This window comes from Somniosus microcephalus, chromosome 15 (genome assembly GCF_052327205.1).
Source record: "Somniosus microcephalus isolate GS21.2 chromosome 15, FLI_Smic_1.0, whole genome shotgun sequence".
NCBI classification, from domain to species: domain Eukaryota; kingdom Metazoa; phylum Chordata; class Chondrichthyes; order Squaliformes; family Somniosidae; genus Somniosus; species Somniosus microcephalus.
Window position 1 is genome coordinate 111,699,018 of NC_141001.1, and position 25,020 is coordinate 111,724,037.

At 42.1% G+C, this 25,020-nt stretch overlaps 1 protein-coding gene across 1 annotated transcript in view; it reads left to right on the plus strand.

Annotated features, from left to right (window-relative positions):
* The window catches only part of LOC147107159 (doublecortin domain-containing protein 1-like), a 731,408-nt gene that overhangs the window by 86,038 nt on the left and 620,350 nt on the right, over positions 1-25,020 (plus strand). Inside the window, exons 5-7 of the mRNA XM_086008298.1 lie at positions 10,535-10,740; positions 14,141-14,234; positions 19,258-19,424. Of these exons, the coding sequence (XP_085864424.1) occupies positions 10,535-10,740; positions 14,141-14,234; positions 19,258-19,424 (467 nt within the window). The remainder of the gene's footprint in view (positions 1-10,534; positions 10,741-14,140; positions 14,235-19,257; positions 19,425-25,020) is intronic.

Consider the following 25,020-nt stretch of genomic DNA (forward strand, 5'->3'; position numbering starts at 1 on the left):
CTACCTAGAAGGACAAGGGCAGCAGGCACATGGGAACACCACCATCTATAAATTTCCCTCCAAGTCACACATCATCCTGACTTGGAAGTATATCACCGTTCCTTCATCGTCGCTGGGTTAAAATTCTAGAACTCCCTCCCTAACAGCACTGTGGGAGTACCTTCACCACACGGACTGCAGCGATTCAAGAAGGCGGCTCACCACCACCTTCTCAAAGGCAACTAGGGATGAGCAATAAATGCTGGCCTTGCTAGCGACGCCCACATCCCATGAACGAATAACAAAAAAATGGCTTCTCTTCCTGCTCCTGCATCGTTACCTCTGGTGTTCCCCAAGGATCTATCCTTGGCCCCCTCCTATTTCTCATCTACATGCTGCCCCTTGGCGACATCATCCGAAAACACAATGTCAGTTTCCACATGTACACTGATGACACTCAGTTCACAGAAATCACAGAAACCCCACAGTGCAGATAGAGGCCATTTCGGCCCATCGAGCCTGCACCGACACATATCCCACCCTATCCCCGTAACCCCGACACCAACACATATCCCACCCTATCCCCGTAACCCCACGTATTTAATCCCCCTAACACTAAGGGTCAATTTATCATAGCCAATCAACCTAAACCCGCACATCTTTGGACTGTGGGAGGAAACCGGAGCACCCGGAGGAAACCCACGCAAACACGGGGAGAATGTGCAAACTCCACACAGACAGTCACCCGAGGCCGGATTTGAACCCGGGTCCCTGGTGCTGTGAGGCAACAGTGCTAACCACTATGCCACCGTGCTGCCTCACCACCACTTCTCTCGAACCCCCCACGGTCTCTAAATTGTCAGACTCCTTGTCCGACATCCAGTTCTGGATGAGCAGAAATTTTCTCCAATTAAATATTGGGAAGACCGAAGCCATTGTTTTCGTTCCCCGCCACAAACTCCGTTCCCTAGCCACTGACTCCATCCCTCTCCCTAACATCTGTCTGAGGCTGAACCACACTGTTCGCAATCTTGCTGTCATGTTTGACCCTAAAATGAGCTTCTGACCACATATCCACAGCATAACTAAGACCGCCTATTTCCACCTCTGTAACATTGCCCATCTCTGCCCTTGCCTCAGCTCATCTGCTGCTGAAACCCTCATGCGTGCATTTGTTACTTCTAGACTTGACTATTCTAGCACACTCCTGGTTGGTCTCCCACATTCTACCTTACATAAACTTGAGGTCATCCAAAACTCAGCTGCTCGTGTCCTAACTCGCATCAAGTCCCTTTCACCCATCACCCCTGTTCTCGCTGACCTATATTGGCTCCCGGTTAAGCAATGCCTCAATTTCAAAATTCTCATCCTTGTTTTCAAATCCATCCATGGCCTCGCCACCCCCCCCCCCCACCCCATCTCCTCCAGCCTCACAGCCCCCCGAAATATCTGTGCTCCTCTAATTCTGCCCTCTTGAGCATCCCTGGTTATAATCGCTCAACCATTGGTGGCTGTGACTTCTGTTGACTAGACACTAAGCTCTCAAATTCTCTGCCTAAACCTCTCCACCTCTCTACCTCTCTTTCCTCCTTTAAGACACTCCTTAAAACCTACCTTTTTGACCAAGCTTTTGGTCACCTGCCCAAATTTCTCCTTGTGTGTCTCGGTGTCAAATTTTCTTGTCTTATAAAACTCCTGTGAAGCGCCTTGGCATGTTTTACTACGTTAAAGGCGCTCAAACTTCCCGTTTAAGTTGTTCAAACTTCCCGTTTAAGCAGGGAATTGCTATGGCTACGACACCAGCCCCAATATAATTATTCAAGGGACTCAAAACTTTGATAAGATGAATGCCTGATGAGAAGCATTGTTGCCCATGAGTTTTGCAACAAAGAGATTTGACTGTATAACAACAGTTTTCTGTTTACAAAGGCCACTTAACTCAAGTGCAACTGGAGTTCAGACAGAACAGAATGGTGTTGGTTACCTGTCGGTATGTAGTGACCTGTCCCACTTAATAACTGGTTACCTGACAGTTTTAAAAAGAGAAGCATGGTGCAGGTAAACAAATAGGAAGAAATGTTTCTCTTGCATTCAAAAGGTACAACTGAAGGCTACATGAAATAGAGATGTATCTAACATAGGCAGCTCATGCAACTTGAAAACCCAGTTGGTGCAAACTTCAAGCTGTAAGTGCCACCTATGGGAAGTTCTAACTGCAATCAACCTGGGCAAAATTTATTGAAGGAAAAACAGGTGAGATCTTTCACTGTACATTGAATTTCCCAGCCCATCCAAATTACCCACTTGGGGACAAGCTGTTCACTTGGTTAAATTCGTAGTACTCTTATATTTGAGTCAGAAGTTTGTGGGTTCAAACCCCTTCTCCAGCGCTCAAGCACATAATCTTGACTGACCCGTCATTGCAACACTGAGGGAGTGTTGCATTGTTGATTGGCTGAGATATAAATAAAGGGCTCCATCTGCCTGTTCAGTTGGACATAAAAGTTGTCACTTTTCAAAGAGCTCTCCTGGAATCCTGACCAACATTCATCCCTCAAACAGCAGCACCAAACAAATGAATTCGTCACTTATCTTGATTGCTGTTTGTGGGACTTTGCTGGGCACAAATCAGTTGCTGTGTTTGCCAACAAAACAACTGTGACTGGACGTCAAAATAAAGTTAATTGGCTGTGACATCCTGAAAGGTGCAATATAAATGCAAGCTTGTTCTTTTTTTATGTGAGGTACTTATTTGCTTACAGTGTCATTGTGAACTAAATATGCACAAGCGCCATAGTCCAGCAGTGACTAGGAGACAAGCGCTTAAGAGACAAGTGTTCGTATGACATGCCTCTGTCTGTTGTTTTAATGGAAGTGTTAACCTGTTTGTTTAAATGTATTAGTGCCTCTCCTAAAATAATGGACAGAGTAATTTCATATACGCGCCATTAAGGCCACGATTTTGCTCACCTTGGCAGGTCCGTGGCGGGCGACATCGGTGGCGGGTCCCGACTCCGCTGCTGTCTCCAGCCCACTGTCTGAAATGAATTTACTTTGATAGGGCTTGTCAAGCCCACCCAGCGCGTTTCCCGGCCAATTAGAGGAAGCGATGATTTGATGACAGGTCATTAGCCGGTTTCCTTAAAGGGACCATGCCCAAATTTATTTTGACATTTGTGCCGTCAGTGTTCTACAACATTGAGGTGCTGCAAACACTGACAATCACTGCACAGAGGGCTGCACCCAGGCTCTCCCATGACTCCCTCCATATGCTAATGGAGGGAGTCACAGCACACAGGGAGGTCCTCTTCCATTCCCATGGGCGGAAGAGACCTCCCCAAGAGATCAACACAGCCTGGTTGCACATTGTAGAGGAGGGCACAAGCAGGGATGTGGTCAGGAGGACCTGGGTGCAATGCCGCAAACGTTTCAATGATCTCAGTAGATCACGAAACGTTAGTACAAAGCCACACTCAACCTCCTCCTGCTGTGCCTCTTATCACAACCCCATTACTCTGCCTTCCCTACCCTACTCCTGCACATCCTTCCACCAACTTACCGTAGACCTCCATCCATCCCTCTCTCTCTATCTATTTTACCACATCCCCATCTCACTAGCCACCCCTCACACTCACCCTCATCGTGGTGCAAGCGTACCAACTATCAACACACAAGAGTAGGCACTTGGATGTTTTATATAATGTCCATGTAAAGTTTCTGTTAATGTGGTGTCAAACATTGAAACCTTTATTTTCAACACTTTGTGTTCTTGGACAGATTTGTGTGCACCTTTCGAAGTGGCTTAGTGAGTTGCAGTGAATGGTGAGACATAACGGTACCCCCGCAATGGTGATGAGTGTGAAAGGAATGGCTTAGGCATTGTAGGGATGCTTTATGGTGTTGGTGTGGGGTGGTGCCAACCTGGTGCATCATGTGGCAGCCATATGGGTGTACAGCATCAAGTGAAGTAAATTTGGCCATGCTGAGGCCATCCCTGACCTCCCGGGCAGCAATGTGGTCTGATGTCCTGTGTCCTGTGCAGCATCAGTTGATTGTGGAGAAGGCTGGTGTTGTTGTTGGTGCTGCTGGTGTGCCTAGTGCTGCTGTTGTTGGGGCTGATCGTGGTGGGATTCTGAGGACCAAGGTGAGAAAGTATAAAGGGCACCCATGTTGATGGAATAGATGGCAGGTGAAGTAGAGATGACAGAAGCGATCTGTGAGAGAAGGTAATGAGGTCAGACTGGATGGAGACTTGTATAAAGACTTGCAGCAAGGTGAATCTGTTGTGGAAATACAGTGAGGAAGAGCTTGTGACTGAGGGAAGATATCTTAGTAAGGTGGGAGCTTTTATTTGATATTTGAAACTGTCAACTCATCAGCTGATTCAATAGCCACTGACCTCCCACCTCAGCTTCACAGACATGGTCTAGCAACGGCGTGAAACCCGTGGATGAGCTGTCAAATTCAAAAGGTCAAATTAAAACCATTGTTAAGTGGCTGTAAAGAAGCCACTAATCATTTAAATTGGCTCCCCCGCAGCTCTGTGTTGGGTCTGCTCAGCATTCACAGACCCGCTGGGGAGAAAAGGTAAAGGCGCATGGCAGCAGATTCACAGCGGGGTCCCGACCCGCTGGGGAGAAAAACCACTTTCCCACCCAACCCGCCACCGATCGCGCCTGCTGACCCCCGGAAAATCTCGGCCTAAGTGTTTGTTTGTAATATCCCACATGTAGGCCATCAAACCAATTGATCGTCCAGTCGTCATGGTGATTGGTGTTTGTTTGAAAATGCGTTTAGTGTCCCAGTGAAATTTCTAATTCAAAATATCTCTTCAGGAGTTTTTTTTGTATATGTGCTCTGCAAGTACATTCAGATCGCAGATTTTAAATGATGAGGGAGTGCAGTGTCAATGCAGCTGCTGAGGAGAAAATAAATTCAGATTACATATTGTTTATTAATTATAAATACAATTGATCTGTACTTTGTCCTCGACAACTGCCATTAATGCTGCAATACCTTGTCATTAATAAGATCCTTTAAGCTGGAAGGTAGTTAAAGGATATATCGGTACTAGTGAGAAAAACTTCTCAAACATTCAATTCATGCTGTGATGATCTGACGTGACAAGTCCTGATTGACAGAAAATGTGTGAGCTGTGTATAATAGAATGTGCGTTTGCTGTAGGTGTTTGTGTCATAAAAATGATGGATTCAAATCAGCTTAATTGCTGTCTAATTTGGTAATACTAGACACCAGATACGATTTCAGGTAACAAGTTAACACATCTACCTTTAGGCATCCAGGAACCTGTATGTCCTGTCATTTTCAGTATTTCAGAACGTGCAGAAATCCATCAGTTTAATGAACCTGAACTTATCAGTAATATCACAAATGTTCTCCAGAATGTTTGCTAATTTCCATGCAGCATGCCTGCCAAAACAGGAGATTTACATATACAGTGAAATCCTGTTCTGTGTAATGGGTTGGGATGGGCAGAAAAAAAGTTACGTCAAACTGAACTTATATCCAAGAGGAATGATCATATTGTGACTGACTGCAAGGATTAAAATTGGGCAATGGTCACAGTTTGCAAATATGAGGCCATTCTCAGACTTATATTCTAATAGGTTTGTAAAGTTGACTTAATATATTTTGAAACTGTGGTTCTAACTGGTCAATATTTAACTCTTTACTTACTGTATTTAACATATTCAAATGTTGGATAAGTAAGGCCCTGATATTTATGGGGAGGTGGGGAGGGAGTGGTGGGGGGAGGGCGGGGTGGTGGGGAGCAGTTTAGCGGTCGGGAAACCGGGAAGAACGGGTTTCTCACAGGTCCTGCCGCATTTAACCCTAGTACCTGATTACCATTTATGGAATCCGTTTCCCGGCTGCGGCCAGCCAGATTGAGAGGCTGGCTGGCTGTCGGGCAGGTAGGTCTGTGACACCAGGCTGCAGCCAGGGAGCATAGAGGAGCAAAGAAGAGATGGGGGGGTCATCGATGGAGGGGGTGCAGAGAGATCGGGGGATGGGGGTCATCAATAGTGGGGAACATCGATAGGGGGTCCAGAGAGATCGGGGAGGACATCAATGGGGGGGCCAGAGGGATCGGATGGGTCGGGAGAAGTTCACGGGCGGCCCGTGGAGGAGATCGCTGGGGTACCCTGGAGGACATGGAGTGGGGCGGGGAGGAGATCCGATCGCGGGGCCTGGGGGGGCGGAGTCTGATCGCTGGGGAGGTTAACAAGGTAGCTTGTTGAGCTGGGTGGAAGCACTCCTGTTCCTTGTGCCCCACAAGCAGTGCTAGAAAGGCACTTACCTGTTCCACGCAGCAGTCCTTGCCTCTCTTTAGCTGCCGGATTTCCAGAGGCTGGCCAGTGTTAAAGCTGGAACATGGAAAAAAAATCTTAGGCACGCAGCCTCATTAAAATATTTAAATGAGCTGGTTGGTCTTCCACCCTGCCCCACTTCCATTAAAACTGGAAGTGAGCAGGTTGAGTTAGGGTTTGAAATGAAAATTTTTTTTACTTCCCACCTGATCCAAACCCACCCATTTTGGGGTGTTAAGATTACCCCCTAAGTGTCAGTTTGAATCAGTGGGTAGCACTCTCACCTCCAAGAGGTGGGTCCAAGCCCCACTACAGATTTGAGCGTGCAATCTAGACTTCAATCTAGTACTGAGGGAGTACTGCACCGTCATTGAATGAGATGTTAAATCGAGGCCCTACCTGCTTGCACATGTGGATGTTAAAGCTCCCAAAGCACTATTTGTAGAAACACAGGGGCCTGGTGCAGAGCAAAGCTGCACGCACCAAATGTGGCTGGCGGCACTACCATGGAAAATTGGTCCACCGGCCTCATTAGGATAGTATCAGCAAACTGCGGGCACCAGTCGGGGTCCCAGAGGCAGCTTGCCGGTCATGGGAGAGAGCGAAATAGTCTGGCAGTGTCTGAGGTTAGTGTGGAAAAGGGATAATCAGGAGGGGGTAGGGTGGGGGGGCCTCCGACTCCTGCTACTTTAAGGGTAAACCAATTTCTGGTGTGGGTCCTAAAATGGGTGTTATGCCCCTTATTAGCATATTCAAGGGGCCAACTCCTGTTTGAGGTAGCTGCCAGGGACGCAGCGCCTGAACCAATATGGTGCAGGACGTGGTTCCGATGCTGTTCGGGCATGGGAGGTTGGCCTCCTAAATCGGACCTCAGTCCACCTGGAAAACGGGCACAAGGTCATCTCCAGAGAGTCCTACTGGTCAATGGCCTCACATTTCTCCATCAGCAACAAAAGAGGCATTTAATCATTTATCCTATTTTCTGCGTGCAAATTTATTGCCACATTTGCCTACATAACAACAGTGACTACAAAGTAATCGGATGGTTGCAAAGTGTTGTGGAGCATTCTGAAGAGCTGCTGTGTAAATGTGAGGATTTTTTTGTTCTTGGTTTAATTTGTGCCCCACACTATCAAACAAAGTTTGTGTTATGCCATGCCATAAAGAATCAATTTTATTAAGTTGCTTACAGTGGAGGCTTATGGCAACAAATGGCCATTAGCAGCTTTGTTTGACTGTGTTTCCCTTGTACTTCCATGCTGTTGATGCCAGAATGACACCAATGGTCTCGTGCGTATTGGTCTAATACGTAGTGAGAGACTTGATGGACCGTGTCCACCATTTCCTCTGATTGCTGAACCTGAGAAAAGGAACAAATCATGTTTGAAATCCCTGCCCCATCCATGACAGGAGTTTGATCATTTGTTAAGTCAGCAGAGATAGAGGACAAAGGCTTAAAATACTGCTAAATGGAACAGCACCATTGCTATTTAGCAGTGGCACAGCAGAAAAAAAATGTGACCCCATTTTAAAATGCAAAATTTTACTGAGCGAATATAGCACTAATGCCGAATAATGTATTTGTAGAATACAAGGAAAATGTATCGTGATCCCCAATAAAAAATTTGATTAAAAAAAAAAAAATTTCTACTGACATATGTAATTTTTCAATTTTACTACACAGTCATAATTATGATAATTCCTGATTTTCGTGTCAATATCCTATTACTTGGAAGTGACTCAGATGGTGATTCACACCAACAAGTATCCATCCCAGATTCATGTCTTATGCATTTAAATTTTATTTTTGTTCGATGACCTAGGGTGTGGCAGAACTTTGTGCCCTACCCAGCTTTAATGTGGACCAGTTAACCCCGGCTTTACTAGTTTGACAACTATTAGATCATATAGCAGTAAAAAGCTGTACCCGACAAATGTAGATGTAAATAATGCGGCAAGAACTTAACCACCCAACAGGCATAAGGACTCAGTCAAATTTTGACGATAAGATCTGAAAACCGGACATCATGGGGGTGAAATTGAGGTTTGGTTCTGTGAGCCCTGCACACCTTATAGTACCTTGCTTCAAGGCATATATACATGAATAATAAGCAGTGAGTGTGGGCAGGCTATTTCACCTGGGTCATGATTAATGCAGAATCATAGAATAGTACAGCACAGAAGGAGGCCATTCATCCCATCGAGTCTGTGCCGGCTCTTTCGAAGAGCAATCCAGTCAGTCCCGCTCCCTCGTTCTTTCTCTATATTCCTGCAATTTTTTCTCCTTCAAGTATTTATCCAATTCCCTTTTGAAGGCTCCTATTGAATCTGTATCCACCGCCCCATCAGGCAGTGCATTCCAAATCCTAACCACTCGTTGCGTAAAAAAGATTTCCTCCTGTCGCCTTTGGTTCTTTTGCCAATCACCTTAAATCTGTGCCCTCTGGTTATCGACCCTTCAGCCACTGGAACCGTTTATCTTTATTTACTCTATCTAAACCCTTCATGATTATAAACACCTCTATCAAATCTCTTCTTAGCCTTCTCTGCTCCAATACTATAATATAAAATTATCCTATCCTCAAAGTCATACATGCACATCCAACAGGAGGCGCGAAAGAGTGAACTGCAGGAAGCCTGGGCGATTTAACCCTTCCTAACTGAGGGTTGCTATGATCAATTGTAACTCTTGCCCCTGCCAAGATTAGCTAACTGCATGCAGACTGGGGGATTAAACCTGGGATCTTCCCTAACTCATGTCACAGTTAGTGATACAATCTCAGCACTGCAGCACATGGGTGAAAATCAGCCTTATTAATCAGATGATGAATATTGGGTAAGTTTTATGTGTCTCTGCTCCCAGTGAGGAAAAGAAAGAAAGACTTGCAGTTATATAACGCCTTTCACAACCACCGGACGTCCCAAAGTGCTTTACAGCCAATTAAGTACTTTTGAAGTCACTGTTGTAATGTAGAAAACGCGGCAGCCAATTTGCACACAGCAAGCTCCCACAAACAGCAATGTGATAATGACCAGATAATCTGTTTTTTAGTGATGTTGATTGAGGGATAAATATTGGCCAGGACACTGGGTATAACTCCCCTGCTCTTCTTCAAAATAGTGCCAAGGGATCTTTTATGTCCATCTGAGAGAGCAGACAGGGCCTTGGTTTAATATCTCATCCGAAAGAGGCAGTGCTCCCTCAGCACTGGAGTGTCAGCCTAGATTTTTGTGCTCAAGTCTTTGGAGAGGGACTTTGAACTCACAACCTTCTGACCCAGAGGCGAGAGTGCTACCCACTGAGCCACAGCTGACACTATATCTAGTAGATCTTATTTGATTATCTTGTCCAGTGCTGCTCTGGTCCTAGTGGGGAGTATAGTGTTACATGACCTATCTATGACCTGCGTTCCTATCCAGTACTGCTCTGGTCCTGCTGGGGATTATAATGTCAAGTGGCCTATTTATGACCTGTGCTTCTAACCAGTGAGGTATCATGCAGGAAACCTCGTTTCGCAAAAGTAACCCGTATGGTTTATTACATTACACTGAACTGAGTTTAGAAATTAAGCCCCAGAGTGGGGTTCTGCCTTTGGGGCACACAACGTCATTGCAGTTTGCACAGAATAATGCAGCTTTAGTTCATTGTTATCTTACAGTTATTGGACACCACCCTTAATAAGTGAGAAAACTGATTGTATAAAAGATCATTAAGGAGGTTTTGACACTTTTACTTTTACTGATTTGGGTGATCTTTATCCACTATGAGCTCAATTTAGCTTGTTATACGAATGAATGCAGGTTTAAGGGATTTCAAATGAGATTAAAATACATTAATTAAGCTTTTATATATCTCATTAATGTATGGAGGCAAAATGTCTCTGATCTCAGGCAAAATAAAGACGCAATAAAAGTAATATTGTAGATCCATTACTGACTGATCTACTGATTAGTCAGGGAGGCATGCTAAGGTGAATTTTAATTATGACTAAATTGTGATATTACTCTTTCATACCCTGAACATCTGTTCCCTTCAGGAACAATGATTTATGCCCACTATCAGCATGGCCAGCTTGCTACAGCTTATGTCATGCTTAGTGGGAAGTGGTAGGGATTTTAAAGGTATGTGCACCAAAGTGGAGTAAGGCCAATATGTGTTAAAATGATAAGGCGGATGGGACACTTGATTAGATGGAGCCAAATGTTAACTTCAGCGTTTTTTACAGACCATCTGTTATTGACCAAGAGGGTGAGTTGGACAATGAAAGGGGTAGTGCTTCCTATTGACAAGAAACGTGGCAAGACAAAGCCCATTCTCTCAAAGCGTCTGAAGAAGCTCACTGAAAACGGCTCTGTCAGAATCCTGGTTTTTAGGAATGGTGTGGGGCAGGATGGGTATGAGATCATCACATCACTGGAGGAAAAACAACAGGTAAAGATAAGTCATCTGTGCTTCTTGGTAACCATCTTCTTTCTGCTTTCCTCCGGAGTGCCAGTTTCCATCCAGAGGTGTGGCTGAAAGTTCTGGCGACTGAGAAAATTAACAGCAATTATTTTTTAACAGCGTAATTTATTCAATTGAAAAGAAAACTATGATTTTTCTAAATTAGAAATTTAAAAAAAATAAAAGCAGCTATGATTTGCCACATTAGACACGACTGATAATTATTTTAACATGTAAATTTTTTAACTGAATGAGAAGGAGATTTACAGATAATTCTGATGCATATAATTGTTGGAAAAATTAACTTTTTGTGTGAGTGCCTGAGATGGTAACATTGAACTCTGCAGATTATTCTTTGACAGGATTTCCCATGCAAATGGCAGTTTTGAAAATTTTCTTTGTAATTGCAATTTGTATTAATATTCTAATGGTTTTCACAGCCACTATCATTACTTCCCTTGCATCTTTATTCTTACTTTATAAAATATAAATGTCCGTGTCTTATTATGCATTAGACATTAAATAGCAACATTATTGACTAAATGTGGGAACAGATCAATGCTAGATTTTTTACTTCCTTTGGTATTAACAAGGTGATGAATTAATGTAGGTGTTTCTGATTAAGATTTTCTAATATATGATAATGACACAGGTAAATGAACTGAAATCTAACAGAATATACATAATCCCCCAGCAGAAAAGGTATCAATAGCTCACATTAATCATGTAATATGTTTGGATTTTTAAAACAAAATTGCACTTGGAATTTTAGAATCACCAAAATCATTATAAATAGAACACAGCAGTGATAAAGTACACAAGGAAAAGATTCAGAAATAAGCTGAGCAGTTTTATAAAGCTTTTACAATCCAATGCAGAGAAAGGGAAATCTGTAATAAATTCAGTAGAATGTCTAAATACACAGGCAGATTTGAGGAAAACTCATGGGCCAATTTACAGGACATGAGGGACAGGGAAAAGATTAATAGACGGGATTCAGAAACATTCACTGATGCAAGCAAGGTAACAGTAGAAGGTAATGCAATTCAGAAATAAACTGTGTGAGAATCTTTAAATAGGTTAACATAAATAGGTTTGTGTGCAGTATATTTCCTCCCAAAAAAAACATAAAATTTGTACTCAAAATGTGCACTCAGCACTTCATTGTTTGTCCCTCACAACTCTGTTGAATGCAAATAATCGTTGAATTTTTTTGCAATATTCAGCTCAGTTTAGTTGGTTGATTTCAGCAAGAAAATGAAAGCGAAGCACTGGCAGGAAAGCTTCGAGACGTTTCATCTTTCTCACTACTCATCCTGCGTTTCTCAATCAATTTTCAGATTTAACACTGCTTGTACCTTAGGGGCAGTTTTCAGTCGCAGCATTGAGGAGTGTGTTAGATGCAAGGACACTAAAATGAATGTAAAAGATGTTTAACATTCTAGGTTCAAAGCTGTGGAGGTGTCAAACTAAACTCTGAAGTTGATAGCATGCCTTTGCCGTGGGCATACTTCAGGGACCAACAGACTCCTGACTGTTAATCATAGGCAGAAAGTTAGATATTGTTTTGCTCTTTGTTTAAGATGTCTCTTGTAGATGCCTCTTTCCACAGCAACTGACTTTAAAAGAGCCACAGACCATTGCAACAACAAGAACAACTTGCATTTATATAGTGCCTTTAACGTGGTAAAACGTCCCAAGGCGCTTCACAGGAGTATTATCAAACAAAATTTGACACCTAGCCACATAAGGTGACATTAAGGCAGAGTTTAGTCAAAGAGGTAGGTTTTAAGGAGCGTCTTAAAGGAGGAAAGAGAGCTAGACAGACACAGAGGCTTAGAGAGGGAATTCCAGAGCTGAGGGCTGAAGGCACGGCCGCCAGAGATGGAGCGATTAAAATCGGGGATGCACAAGAGACCAGAATTGGAGGAGCGCAGAGATCTCGGAGGGTTGTAGTGCTGGAGGAGGTTACAGAGATAGGGAGGGGTGAGACCTTGCAGGGATTTGAAAACAACAACTTGCATTTATATAGCACCTTTAACGTAGTAAAACGTCCCAAGGCGCTTCACAGCAGTATTGTAAGACAAAAAATTTCAAACCGAGCAACATAAGGATAAATTAGGGCAGGTGACCAAAAGCTTGGTCAAAGAGGTGGAGAGGTTTAGGCAGGGAATTCCAGTCGGCAACAGAAGGCACGGCCACCAATGGTTGAGTGATTATAATCAGGGATGTTCAAGAGGGCCGAATTAGAGGAGAGCAGATACCTCGGGGGGTTGTGGGGCTGGAGGAGATTACAGAGATAGGGAGGGGCGAGGCCATGGAGGGATTTGAAAATAAGGATGAGAATTTTAAAATTGAAGCGTTGTTTAAGCGTGAGCCAATGTAGGTCAATGAGAACAGGGGTGATGGGTGAACGGGACTTGGTGCGAGTTAGGACACGGGCAGCAGAGTTTTGGATGACTTCAAGTTTACGGAGAGTGGAATACGGGAGGCCGGCCAGAAGTACATTGGAATAGTCAAGTCTAGAGGTAACAAAGGTACAGATGAGGGTTTCAGCAGTGGACGAGCTGAGGCAAGGCTTTTAACGGAGGGGCTGCAACCCCGTTATTTAGAATAACTACCCTGATTAGTTTTTTAAAACATTTTTTTATGCATAATACAAAGTAAGATAGTGGGCATTGGCCTTGGTGATACTGTGCACTGGGTAGCATGTGAATGCTTTGGTGTATTTGTATAAAATCCTTTTGCTGTTTTAACAGAGGTGTTTATGATAAATGAGTTAAAGCCTCTGTTAACCTAGTAAACAAAAGAATTTCAGTTGCACACACTAAGCAGTTGTACACCAATATTTGTACAATCTAATTTGAAGGACACCCTCTTAATGTTGTTTTTGCTGTGTCAGCTGTGGCTCAGTGGGTAGCACTGTCGCCTTGGAGTCAGAAGGTTGTGGGTTTATAGTACCACTCCAGAGACTTGATCACAAAAATCTGAAGGAGTACTGCACCGTCGGAGGTGTCGTCTTTCGGATGAGCCGTTAAACCAAGTCCACGTCTGCTCTTTCAGGTGGACATAAAAGATCCCATGGCACTATTTCGAAGAAGAGCAGGGGAGTTATCCCTGGTGTCTTGGCCGATGTTTATCCCTCAATCAACATCACTAAACTGGTCTTACCTGGTCATTATCACATTGCTGTTTGTGGGAGCTTGCTGTGCGCAAATTGGCTGCTGCGTTTCCTACAGTACAACAGTGACTACACTTAAAAAAAACTTCATTGGTTGTAAAGCACTTTGGGACGTCCGGTGGTCGTGAAAGGTGCTATATAAATGCAAGCCTTTCTTTTTAATATTTGATTAATTTTCTTTGCATTTCTTTTTATTTCCATTTGCAGTTTCTAGATCAGTGCACTGTAAAGATCAAATTAACATCCCCAGCAAAATTCCTGTATGACTGGCAGGGTGATCGAATTCGGGACCTCAGAACAGGTATGTCCTTATACTGAAAAGTACCTGCTTCGTTGTACCAGGAAAGTTGCTAAATCTTGGACTATCCTCATAGACATCCCGAAAGAGCCCTGTTTGAGAACCCTTGGGTTGAATGATTATACTTAATGTGGATAGTATTGGGGCAATTGTGGGAGGCTCCACTGTCAGTGCGAAGCACTGCTAGTGGTGAATGTGGGTTGGTGAATGAGGGCCGTAGTGACATAACCTCATGTCAAACCTGCGCCTACATCGAGTAAGACTCCACGCTGGCAGCAGAACCGAGTGATATTGCCCCTTATTAGTTTAGAATGGCCAAAAGGATTTCATTGATCTCTTAGTAAATCTTTGAAAGTAAACCTAACATTTAAAAATTACACATTGTATATATTTTGAATGTTGAGAACCAAAATTTACATATGAATTCCTGACTAAAATGTCACTTTTAAAACATAAACTAATCTAGAAGCTGCGTTGTTTGCAATAATATATGTAAATCCCTAAATACGGTCTGTTTAATTTCCCATCTCTCTTCTATCAAAAAATACCATACACTTTTGCTCATCTTTCTCATGGAAATTAGTCACATTTATCGGAACTCATGCACCGCCCAGTGAGTCAGTTGTGCAAATTTTTCTGTCGTATTGAAATTAAGCAACAAAGGTTTATTTACATTGATTGAAAAAATGATGATCAAATAATAAAATAAACCGATACTTAAATGGAACCTTCAAAAGGTAAAGTTGTCGAAAATTTCAACAGTTAAATGAAACCTAAAACATCCTAGTCTGGCGCAGTTGTTAAAACAGTTTAAAAAAACAAACTGGACGTAGGTTTGTCTACAAGACTGGAACCCAGAAATTACTGCAGGCAATATCAGCGAATGAATGCTTAATGCATTTCAATGACATTCCTTTGGCTTCTATTTTAACAGAGGCATTAAACCATTTACAATAAATAGGCTAGGGCCTGTATTACAATAGCAGACACGGGAATGTCATAGGAATGTGTTCAGTGTTCATTCCCAAATATCGCCAACAGTAATCTCTCTGCTCATTATGTTATGATAAAATCTGATGCTTATGTTAATTGTTGTGGTTTTCCAAAGATCTATTTATGTGAAACAAAGTGGGCTCTATTAATACATTGTGGGGGGAAAAAACAAGGAATATATACCCAATGGAAAGTGCGAGTGTAAGTAGATCAAATCATAAAAAAGGCCAATAGAATTTTGGGTTTTATAAATTGGGGCATAGAGTATAAGAAGTAATGATGAACTTATACAAACCATTGGGTTAGGCCACATTGAAGCCATAGAGTATAGCGTAGGTTCACCAGGATGATGCCAGGAATGGGAAATTACTGTCATGAGGAAAGACTTGACATACTGGGACTATTTCCACTTTAGCAAAAAAGGTTAAGAGGAGATTTAATAAAGGCTTTAAAAATTATGAAGGGTTTTGATAGAGTTAATAGGGAAAGACTATTTCCTCTAGTTGAGTTAGTGGTGTGCAATTATCAGTTTAAAATAATCACTAAGAGTGTGAGGAGAGAGGTTAGGAGATAATTCTTTACACAGAAGGTTGCAGGAGCATGGAATGATTTTGCCAAGGTTGAGGCATCTTTTAAGGGTTTAAGGGAAAATTGGATAAATATTTGGAGCAAAGGAATATACAGGGCTCTAAGCAGAGAGCAGGGCAGTGGAATTAGCTTTGAATCAGCAAAGACCCAACATAGACACAATTGGCAGAAGGGCCTCCTTTTATGCTGTAATATGGTCCTATTTTGTTTACGCTAATGCAAACTAAACTTTACATCAGAGGTAAATGGAAATTTTGGCTTAATTGGCTTGTTTTGTTTGTGGCAATGGAACTGCTCCCTACTAGAGACCAAGCGAATGATGCTAATAGGTTGTAATTGGTATGCGTGTGCTCGTTATCTGGGCGTAAATTGGGCACAAAGCATACAAATTTAGCAGTAGGATGGCCTGCGCCCAATCTGTGCAGTCGTTGGTCCCACTGCTAAATTCGTGAGGACCATTGAATATGTAAATTAGGTGCCGAAGGCCTGTTAAAGAACCTCTTTAACAAATTGGTCACCAATGAATGGGGCAGGCATCGGGCCTACACCGCTCAGGATTCTTCAGTGGCCCCCACGGCCGCCAACCAAAGGTAAGTTTTCTTTTAAAAAGCAGGAGTCACAATCGCCCCCACCCCCCCGTTGCTTGCTCCAGCACTCCTCCCGAGACCTACCCGAGGGCCGCTACCGATGAGGCAGGCGGCCCAAAATTGACGTCTCCTGTCGGGCAAGGGGCCTGTGAGCATGAGACCAGCGCTAGCAGCTAGCTGCAATCATTCAGATGAGGCCCGAGGAACAATTTCTATCGATCCTTGGGCCTCTTTCTTTGGGTACGTGTTACGCAGTGCTGAGTCTGGGTCTAAAGAAGATCCCAGACTAATTTTTACCCTAAGGGCCTACAGTGTTCCTCGTGCTCAATATTTAAACGTGTGTTAAGTCGTTGCTGAAAAAAATTTGCTCCAGCAATAATGAAACCAAATGCAACAAAAATGCTCATGCCTCCAAATAGATCACATTCTAACAATATATTTCCCCATAACATAATCAAACCTCTGGAGAAAGTCTATACAAAAGGTGTTCCTCATTTCCTAACCAGCATCCAATCTTTTTACTCTGTCCAAAGTGGAACTACATACAATTGCCTTCCCTTACCATTAATCATGTTCAGAATATGCAATACCCTATTATTTTAATTAATTTTCTCTGTTTTGAAAAAAAACCTGTTTTCAAATTGTTAGGACAGGTAGGCGTTGAGGTTGTAGGAAAGCCCAGCATTCAGAGCGCTATTGAAGCATACAACACCAACGTATTATTAGCTCCATCTGCACAGTAGTCAGGTTCAGGAGCAGATTAACCTGCATTTTCTTATTACGTTTTGATACACTTCTCTGTGTACGATGACCTTATAATTTAAGTCAGTTAAGACTCTAAATTGTTATGCTACACCCCAACGGTAGTTGAGAGATGAGGAAGCTGGGTGGTAGAATAAGTAAGAGAGATAAAGAATATTGTAAAAGCCCAAGCACTCCCTATGACTGGGCCCCATTCAGAAGCAGCAAGCGTATGATGAGTGTAGCGGTTTTGAATATCGCCCTTAGATCCCATGCTGTTTTGAGGCAGGCCTGGAACATGGCAACTCTCTTTTACAGACACACAGCCTCTTCACTCTCAATTTAACCCTACATCTGATGAACCCATTACTCCAAACTTGATTTCATGGAACAAGGAGTGGATATAGTTACAAATGATCAATGACAATCCTTGAACTGAAGCAGCAAGGCATGAACAATTTACACATTTTGCTCCACTTGCTCAAGCAGAAGATCTGCCAGCATATTTAATGCATAAGCGCTTCAACAATTTAAGAAGAAAAAAAAAATGCACGGCTCACGCTACGTTCTTTAAAGTAGTGAAGAATGACTTGATTGCGTGCCGACTGCCTATTTATTGGCAGACTGCAAACCCCCTCAGACGCACAAAGCTAAAGAACCCAGGTGCTGAACAGAGGCTGAAGCAAGAGGCGATTGAATTTTCTTTATGGTTGTACAAATATATTACCCTAAGTAAGGTTTTTTTTTCATTTTCTCGGGGATAAAGCCATGTTCCATTAGGTGCACTGAGCAACGCAAATAAAAATCAACATCGTGTTCCACAACTGCAATGCTGTAAACCCTGCAGGCTGGGCCTGTCAATTTAATGGGATCACTAAAAAGCAAAGCAGCTGTGAAAGATTGCTTTAAGTACAGCAATCGTGCACTTGTCATTCCATTCAGTGGTTAATATAAAAAAAAAATCCAAATTCAGATAGGCATCAATATTTAAGAAAAATGACTGCTTAACCATTTCTCGTCAGCACCCGAGGGACAATAAATGTGACGGCGAACAGATAAACAAAAAGTCACAGCAGCTGTTGGCTTAATTTTGTCTGAGAAAGAGTGATCAGGATGACATATATCAGTGTTTAGACAGCTACTTGAAAGCTTATTGTTGGTAAACCAGGGCTGTTACAAGTCAATCCCAAAACACCTGAAAAGAGATTCGAAAGCGTAGAGCTGTTTTAAAAAATTTTTAAATATTGCTGACAGATTCACAAATGATTGTACTTTGTATAGAAAAGTAATGAGAATTAAAGTGGGCTTATAAGATCCTTTTATGTCTATTGTTAGTTGTAAACAAAATAGTTTTTTAATTAAATAATTTAAAACAGAATTGTGTGCCACAAATATAAATGTTATAATATTGGTAATTTGAAAGTTCATTATCCCCATTTTTTTAAATGTTTAAATGCAACTTCTTCGTAAGTGCTTAAATAATCACAAAAACATTGACTGTGAACGGCAAAAGCTGTAGAGGGTGATTCCTGGATGGAAAATATAGTATAATTCAGTATGCTTGCAGTTCAGTTGCAGCTCCATAAAGGTCATTGGGATATGTCAGGCATTTTGCTAGATATCATCTATGACAATTGTAATTATTATACACATCTGCTCCCCTGGGCTGGAAATCACTTTAAAAAAAACAACAGGGCTAATGCAAGTTTCAGAACAATGTAAGTTATGTTTCAGCAAGGCTTGCTTCAACTCATCTGTGATAAATGAGAAGATAAGGCAATCAGTGCACACCATGACACTGTGTGCAGTTAGTTAGGCACACTTCAAACCTATTCAGGTGTACTTGGGAAGCTTCATGATTCCTACTACAGTTGGGGGCTCAGTGTATATATTATATATATATATATATATATATACACTTGATGGTGACCACTAGTCATCTAGGAGTTGCTCTTGTCAGAGCTTCTTCAGGTCACATATAAATAATAGATGCTGAGAGTTAGGCCTAGTTCTGAAAGCAGTGTAAGTTCCCTGAATTACAGTTTAGGCTGGTGTCTGCAGCTGTGGGTCAGAATGGATGTAAGGTCCTCGTTTTTTTTAATGCTGTTTTTCTACAGTTCCATTGCTCGACAAGTGCCTGCAGAATTCCATCACACCTCTGCGTGGACCTGTCTGGGTCTCCAAGGGGGAAGGGTTCATCCCGTCAGGAGCTAAGACATATATCCAGGGAGTCCTATGTGCCATAAACCAAAAGCTGATGCCTGCACGGAATTACAGTAAGCAGGTGAGATACAACACTTTTAAAGAGACTACTTTTCAGTTGTGTTTGTTATAGTTATAGACAGTGATTGGCACTTATGTCATTAAATAAATGTGACATGTATTACATGTGTTCCAGTACCCAGTGGAGGCCAGAATACTTTCACTGTGATCTCTGAGCCAACAATAATGATGCTAATTGTATCTGTCTTTCAGTGTAAGATGTCATGTGCCTAATCTTTCTGCGACACACTGTGAAATGTTACAGCAATTCACACACTCGGGAATGCTGTGAATGCAAATATTTCATTCTCGAAAAATGACAGACCACCCTCCCCCTTTCCTTCATAGCCACAGAGTTTTTTTTAAGCAGAAGTACAAGTCTTTAAAAAGATGCATTTTAAAAGCATCATTCTGTGATTCAATCAGTGAGCTAACACACTTTAAATAATATAGTTAGCAAAACTGTTTTTAAAAGAAAATAGTAAGTAAAGTAGAATAAAGAGTTAACAGTTGCTGTTTGGGTTAGGGTGAAATAGTATGAACAGCGATATTCTAAAACCGAATAATCAAACTAGACCATTTAAAAATGTTTTTATTGGTAGTTTAGTCTACAGATATGCGAAGAATCTGTTTTGAAGTTGGTGGTGTGGGATTCTAAATGCAACTTGATATTAAAAACCAGTTACTTTGATTTCACCGTGAGTCAGGCGCAGTTAAATTGTTGACTAGTCAAATGCACTCCGTTTAAGTCAGCAATTGAGACTTAAATGCATGCAATCCTCCACCCCCCCCCCCCCACCACCACCCCCACCCCTTCTTTATTACTTATAAAATGAAGTTTAGAAAACTGTTAACACTTTCAGCCACTCTGGGTAGTAGCATCTAATTAGCATTCCCATTACATGGTTGTTTTGGTGGCGGGGATGCTGCAGCTGGAATGCTATTGTGCTCCATTCCTCTGTTTGGGGACAAACACTGCTGGGGAAGGAACGTGTGAAAAAGCCACACCATAGCGACTGAAAGAGGGAGGCAGTGTTTTCTGTAGGCTTCAAGCTGGGTAGCTGTCATTCACTGCCTCTGCACAGCTAAACAGCTCAAAAAAGAGAAGACAGAACCACCTTTCAATTTAAAGTTTCCTGCTTTTCTTCTCCTTAATTTAGCATTTTATTTTGCCTACATTCTCTTAGAATCAATCAAATAAAAATTCCGCCAAGATGGAATATACATTTTTGCTCCTTGAAACCAGTTTGAATTTGTGCGATTCCAATTTATAAAAGTACTCTTTGAAACGTACAACTGTTACTGATTGTTGAATAGACACAGCGCTCAATGGTGATAGTGGGAATGAGCCCCTTGAGCACTGTAATATGCCAGTTTCTCTGCAGGAGTATAATTCAACAGGTTCTGTACATTCACAGCCCATTCAACAGCTTGGAGAGCTTAATATGTCGTCAAGGACTGTGCTGGAAAGCTTATATTATTTATAAAATGTCAATTAAAAGTGTACATTTATTACTTTTTTTCATCAGTATTTCAGACGAGGTTTCAGGAAGCAGAATATAATTAGCTAAATCTGGATGACACCACGTGTCATCTTTTATTTATAATCTTCCTTTTTCTCCTTCACAATTATCCTTAATTTTCTTGATCTCGTTCACTCAACACATTGGCTACCTCTAGCTACAAAAGCACTGCATATGATGCCAAATGATTGTTGATGTCACGTTTGAGGTTTTCTTTTCTTGTTTTGTAATATCAACCTGTCTGCAGCACAGCCTTCTTCTTTCAGTTTGACTGCTCAGGCACGGCGATGACAGAAATGTCGAGTTGGTACATTATGCACAACATTTTTCTTAATTGATTTTTATCTCACTGCCTTAAAATATTTATTAATCAGCATTTGTTTCATGCACTCTGTCCAGTGAGTGCTACGGAGCTAATGGCTCAAAAAGAGAAATAGCAGCGAAAGCCTACATAGAAGGCAATCCATTATAAATGGGCTCTTGTGGTGTAATCACGTCTGGCATTGGAAAGTGCCATTGGTGCTGGGCCCTGTGCATAGGAGCAACGATGGACAATTTAAGTGTAAATTATTATGAAATGTCCAAGGTAGTCAGAGCCTTCCTTGTTACCAAAATTGGGAAGGTTCTGATTATTTTCTGAAGACCAGTCTAACTGCAAAAGGAGTCTGGTGAATCACACAGAATTAATGTTTTCCTGTTCTTTTCTAAAATGATTTTCATTTTAGAACTGCTATGAACTTGATCGCACTAGACATAAAATGTGACAGAATTGATATATACTGTGATAGGTCATTAATGTGACATAGTGCAGTTTAGATTATCTGCAGCAATACAGTACATTTTAAACACTGGGCCCATATCCATACATAAAATGGACATAGAAAAAGGGTTTTAAACATTTGGGTGATGAAAATTGAATGTGACTATCAAAATGGAGAGAGCTTGTGATTGTGTTGGGACAGCATTCTTTCTAGTTTATCTCAGTAAATTAGATCCATGCATTGGAATCATTCCAAATATTTCAATGTTATTTTCTATGAATCAATCTTATATAAAATTTAATATATAATTTTTATATACTACAATATATATTATACATAAAATGTATATATATATAGTTTTAAATATATGATTTTAAATATATTATTAATCTATATTGTTTTGTTTATATTTATTTATATATGTAAATGCCATATAGTGGGTCAAGTTCATTGTGGCTGAGATATGTTAAACATCTTATTGCATACTTACATTTTTCACTTTCACCATAAACATTTCTGATTGCGCACGTTCATCATTGGTCAAGTCAGAGTTTTAAAAGTTTTTATCTGGGAGATAGTAAGTTTTTATCTGGAAGATATTTACACGTCAGTTTTACTGTGTATTTTCATATTTTTGTCTTGAATGAATACAAACCGTGTAACTCAGAGGTGAAGTTGTCACATGGAGTTTAGTTGCTGAATAAGGAAGTTGGGACTGACTTCTGCAGAAGGTTATAAATCCATGGGAGGACATTTTTTTTTAACTCTTTTCCTTTTCTTGTATTACACTGCCAGTAAAACTGCAGCCAACATGTAGCATAGTTTTAAACATTAAAATGTAACTGACATTCAGAAGCTGAGAAGCCTAGTTTTCTCTACCCATAAATTGCTGCCTTGAAGGGATATTCCAGGTGAGGCTTGTCAAAATGGTACTTGTGAGTTTTGTTTTATTCGCTCCTGGGATGTGAGCATCACTGGCAAGGCCAGCATTTATTGCCCATCCCTAACTGCCCTTGAGAAGGTGATGGTGAGCTGTTTACTTGATTATATGTGAGTGGTTTCTAGGGAGGGGGCAAGTGAAACTTTGCTGTGTAAGAGATTGTAATCATGGGACAGCTGTCCTGCATAGTGGGATAGTCAGAGCCATTTGTCCATTCTGTGCTCATTTACTGTCCTTAAGTGATGCAGCACACTCCGATTTCAATGTCAAGTTGAATGCTGAATGTAAATAGTGTGGCAATGCAACATTGTGCTGCCCTCCCAGCAGGCTGTCCAATTACCTGTACATGTTTTAACCTCATGAAAATATTCAGTTAAGTCTCTCACAAATAAAATGATTGTGAGCATTACCCTGGAGTATTTCTTCAATACTACTGCTGCAGGAACATTTTTATATGAAACTCAAACACGATAGTTTTGTCGGTAAATGCCTGTGGAAATGTGGGTGCGGGACTGAGCCATACAAACCAGACGTGACCTAGGTTTGTTCACTGTCTGCCTTAAGTTAGCTTTTCTCAGACAGGGCAGAGGTAGAGCAATACAATCACCTCAGTGCCCCTGAGCGAGGAAGAGGAGAAAGCAGCCAATATTTACTCTCCGACTCACTATCCAAAGATTACTGATGGAAAGAAAGACTTGCATTTATATAAGCCTTTCACGACCACTGAAGGTTCCAAAGCGCTCTACAGCCAATGAAGTACTTTTTAAAGTGTAGTCATTGTTGTAATGTAGGAAACTCAGCAGCTAATTTGCGCACAGCAAGCTCCCACAAACAGCAATGTGACAATGACCAGATAATCTGTTTTAGTGATGTTGATCGAGGGATAAATATTGGCCCCAGGACACCGGGGAGAACTCCCCTGCTCTTCTTTGAAATAATGCCATAGGATCTTTTACGTCCACCCGAGAAGGCAGATGGGATCTCGGTTTAACGTCTCATCTGAAAGATGGCACCTCCGACAGTGCAGCGCTCCCTCAGTGCTGCAACTGGAAGGCAAATGCATGTGGACATTGGCTGCTGACTAAAATTGGCTCGGCTGCATGTGGTGGAATAGTCTACCAACACTCAAATCACACATGAAAAATGGTTGCTGGGATGAAGCACCACAGGAATTCTGGAAATGTTGACCAGCATGAGTCTGTGGTTCTAGGCAGGGAAGGGAATTGGGAAGAAGCATTTGACACCGTTATAATATTCCTAGTTTATCTGAAGAATAATACCAGTTAAAAAAGGTTCTATGCTTTTTATGTTTACTACTATTTATGACAATACTGTTCACCTACATAACATGAGTGACTGCACTTTAAAGAAATTCATTGTATGTGAAGTGCTCTGGGATATTTTTAGAGACATGATTAGGCGCTATACGAATCCAAGGGGACGATTTTGCCAGCCCTGGGGAAGCGGGTTTGGAGCGGGACCACTGGAAAAATGGCAGAATCTGGGGGCGGGTACCCATCCTGCCCCCAACCCGCCCCTGTGCCATCTTCCTAAGAAGTGGGTACCCGACCCGCGCTGGGTCCCATCTCCTGGAGGCGGGAAGGGAATTACAGCCACTTAACTGCCTGTTAACAGGTAGTTAACAGGCAATTAAGAGGATTATCCCCATTTTTCCATCAGAGGTGCGGGCTTCCCGATGTCGGGAAACCCCGCCAGTGAAAACGAGGCGAGCAGTGGGTCTGCGGGGGTCGGAGGGGTCCAAAAGTGTGCTGTGGAGGTGAGTGATGGGTGCAAGTGTGGAGAGGTAATTATGTGAGGTGAGTGAAAAGTGTTAGAAAATGTTTACTTACCTATTTTTCTTCCTGCAGGCTTCAATCGTTGGGGATCCGGAGGCTCCGGCATCTCCACGGCAGAGATGACAGAATGGCTGCTGCATTCTCTGATGCAACAGCCATCTGATTTCTGCTCAGAAAAGAGGTTTGATGAACCTCGAGTACAAGAACTCACCAAACAACAGAGAATGTCAGTATTTGACAGCTTCTCAAAGCTGTCAACGATGACAATTCATCTGCCAAAAATTTTTGACAGATGAAACGTCATAGGCTGACGTTCTGTCACTGGCTTCCCCTTAATTGGCCTGCTAAGCCCGCTGGGCGGGCTTAACAAGGTCAATCAAGGGAAAATAGCGTGGGTTGGCCAAAAGTCGGGGGCAAGACTAAAATCCGACAAGCAGCAGTCCCGCCTCCAACACGCCCCTGTTAGCAAAATCATCCCCCAAGTCTTTAGGGTCGATTTTCGTGGAGCCGTCAGGCGGGGTTTCAGGCATGTGGGGGGGGGGGGAAATCCCGAATTCGGGGGTCCCGACACCATCCCGCCCAAAATCCTGCTCCACGC